Below are 3,429 nucleotides of genomic sequence, written 5' to 3' on the forward strand. Positions count from 1 at the left end.
TACCTCCAACCAATAAGACTCCTCCTCCCATCAACAAGACTCCACCTCCAACCAATAAGACTCCTCCTCCCATCAACAAGACTCCACCTCCAACCAATAAGACTCCTCCTCCCATCAACAAGACTCCACCTCCAACCAACAAGACTCCATCTCCAACCAACAAGACTCCACCTCCTAGCAACAAGACTCAACCTGCCATCAAAAAGATTCCACCTCCCATCAAAAAGATTCCACCTCCCATCAAAAAGATTCCACCTCCCATCAGACTCCTCCTCCCATCAACAAGACTCCTCCTCCAATCAACAAGACTCCAACTCCAATCAACAAGACTCCACCTCCCATCAACAAGACTCCACCTCCAATCAACAAGACTTTACCTCCCATCAAAGACTCCTCCTCCCATCAACAAGACTCCTCCTCCCATCAACAAGACTCCTCCTCCCATCAACAAGACTCCACCTCCAATCAACAAGACTCCACCTCCAATCAACAAGACTTTACCTCCCATCAAAAGACTCCTCCTCCTATCAACAAGACTCCTCCTCCCATCAACAAGACTCCACCTCCAATCAACAAGACTTTACCTCCCATCAAAAGACTCCTCCTCCCATCAACAAGACTCCACCTCCAATCAACAAAATTTTACCTCCCATCAAAAGACTCCTCCTCCCATCAACAAGACTCCACCTCTCCAATGCTAATGCCAGTTTATCCATGCTAGTCGCTAGTCTCTGCAATGCTAACGCCAGCTTATTAATACTAACCGCTAGCCTCTCACATGCTAATGCCAGTTTATCCATGCTAGTCGCTAGTCTCTGCAATGCTAACGCCAGCTTATTAATACTAACCGCTAGCCTCTCACATGCTAATTCCAGTTTATCCATGCTAGTCACTAGCCTCTCTGATGCTAACGCTATCTTATCCATGCTAGTCATTAATCAGATCAATAGCTGGTTTACGAATAGATAGCCTCCTGCTACAAGGATGTAGCAACCACTGGTTATACGTTTTAACTAAATAAAGAGCTGAAAAAACCTGAAGCAGCCGAATGTTTTACAGGAAATAAAACCTCATCGTCCCATCATCTGACCGCAGACATGTCTCACATAAAGTCCTGGCTTTAAAGGGACATTTTGCCCTTTTTTTCTCCTGCCTGTCCATAGTGGCATCATTATAGGAGCCCATTATGTCCTCAGCCTCAGAGACTAAAAGCCTTGTTTCTGTCCACCATGGAGCCTCTATAGAGACACAACTCTGCTTCAACAGAGGCCCCTTCATCTCCTCCTCCTCCTCCTCCTCCTCTCCCTCAGACACAGACAAGCCTTTATCTGCCCATCATGTGCTCTTTTTTTCTGCAGGCTGACCCTGTTTCTGAACAGGCTGGTTGGGATTTGAAGAGGCTGATTCTGAATATTTTATCCACAGCTAACAGTGGCTGTAGCTTAATACTGATTTGATGTTATCTGTTAAGTCTTTCCTGCAGAGTTTTCTCTCTCTTTTTTTTTTAAAGCTGCTTCAGAGCTGGAGATGTGGGCAGAAGCTCGTGTCCTGAGGCTGAAACTTAAACTTATTTTATTAATTTTTAAACATTTACGATCAGCTGAATAAACTCACATCAGATCAGGTGGTTTTTCAGATCAGAAGAAACGTTTTTCCTGTTGGTCTGAATGAGTTCCACATGAATCTTTTATTATTTTAATCATTTCATGGATGAAAGCAGAAAAAAAAACTACATTATGAATAAAAAAGAATTTGTGCTCAGAAATGTTTACTTCATCTGCTACAGCTGGTTTGATGCAATTATTATATTTTTATTTTATATAATTGAAAACATTTTTATTTTATAATTCTGATCAAAATCTTCTGTTTTTCAGCTGCAGATAAAGTCTGTGAGGAAAGTTTCTGCTCTTCAGCTGCAGTTTGTCTGAGCGGGTCAGAACCTGCCTCCAGGTCCAAACGTCTTCCAGCGTTTAGGATCTTTTTCCTTTGTTCTTTAAGTTTTCTTTTACTGTGTTAACGCTGAGTCAGCTGTTTTCAGGGTTAGAGTTTCCTCCAGTGTTTTCAGCATCATTTCAGCTGCTTCAGCTGTTCAACCTTCAGCTGCTTCAGGAGATGCTGTTTAGTTTTTGTAATTTGTTTTAATTTGTTGATTTTTTTATTTATTGAAACAAATCTTGGTTTTAATTTTTCTGTAACTTTAGCTTTTAGGATGTTGGGTTAATTTTTTAACTCTGCCTTGTTAAATAAAGTTATTCTGTTGGACCTTTAGTTTTGCTAACAGCTCACATTCTCTGAAGCATTGTTTGATGAACGTCTACAACGTCAGATTTATTTCATCCAGTGCGTTAATGTTTCACCAACATGTTGCACTGATGATGGTGAGTCTGACCTTCAGCACATCCCACAGATTCTCACTGGACTCTGTGGAGCCGATCCATATCTCATGCTCAGAGCATCAGCTGAAGGAGAGCATCAGCTGAAGGAGAGCATCAGCTGAAGGTGGACCTCGGTTGAGCTGTTGTGTTTTTTCTGACTAAACCTTTCTTGTCCTGATTCCTGCAGACTCTGAAGGTCCAGGTGGGTCTCCTTGTTGAAGCTAAAATCCGGTTTTCTGTCAAATATCTGTTTTTTCTTGAACTGAAGAAATAAAATCAGATGTTTCATTCAGAGATGAAATCATTTCTCTGAAAATGTTCAGGAAAAAACCAAACCGAACAACAAAAAGCAGTCTGAAGGACTGATCTGGATCAGTTTGTCCAGGAGGATCTGGATCAGTTTGTCCAAGAGAATCTAGATCGGTTTGTTCAGGAGGATCTGGATCAGTTTGTCCAAGAGGATCTGGATCAGTTTGTTTAGGAAGATCTGGATCAGTTTGTCCAGGAGAATCTGGATCAGTTTGTCCAGGAAGATCTGGATCAGTTTGTTCAGGAAGATCTGGATCAGTTTGTTCAGGAAGATCTGGATCAGATTGTTCAGGAGGATCTGGATCAGTTTGTTTAGGAAGATCTGGATCAGTTTGTCCAGGAGAATCTGGATCAGTTTGTTCAGGAAGATCTGGATCAGTTTGTTCAGGAAGATCTGGATCAGTTTGTTCAGGAAGATCTGGATCAGTTTGTTCAGGAGGATCTGGATCAGTTTGTTTAGGAAGATCTGGATCAGTTTGTCCAGGAGAATCTGGATCAGTTTGTTCAGGAAGATCTGGATCAGTTTGTTCAGGAAGATCTGGATCAATTTGTTCAGGAAGATCTGGATCAGTTTGTTCAGGAAGATCTGGATCAGTTTATCCAAAAGAATCTGGATCAGTTTGTTCAGGAAGATCTGGATCAGTTTATCCAAAAGAATCTGGATCAATTTGTTCAGGAAGATCTGGATCAGTTTGTTCAGGAAGATCTGGATCAGTTTGTTCAGGAGGATCTGGATCAGTTTGTT

At 41.7% G+C, this 3,429-nt stretch overlaps 1 protein-coding gene across 1 annotated transcript in view; it reads right to left on the reverse strand.

Moving 5' to 3' along the window:
* Window positions 1–3,178: 3,178 nt before the first annotated feature.
* Window positions 3,179–3,429, reverse strand: part of LOC106534103 (clumping factor B-like) — a gene marked incomplete at its 5' end in the record, with an annotated part of 6,359 nt that continues 6,108 nt past the window's right edge. The window contains one exon of the mRNA XM_014030618.1: window positions 3,179–3,428. Within this exon, the coding sequence (XP_013886072.1) occupies window positions 3,329–3,428 (100 nt within the window). The remainder of the gene's footprint in view (window position 3,429) is intronic.

Source organism: Austrofundulus limnaeus, unplaced genomic scaffold, assembly GCF_001266775.1.
Source record: "Austrofundulus limnaeus strain Quisiro unplaced genomic scaffold, Austrofundulus_limnaeus-1.0 Scaffold1092, whole genome shotgun sequence".
Taxonomy (NCBI): Eukaryota; Metazoa; Chordata; class Actinopteri; order Cyprinodontiformes; family Rivulidae; genus Austrofundulus; species Austrofundulus limnaeus.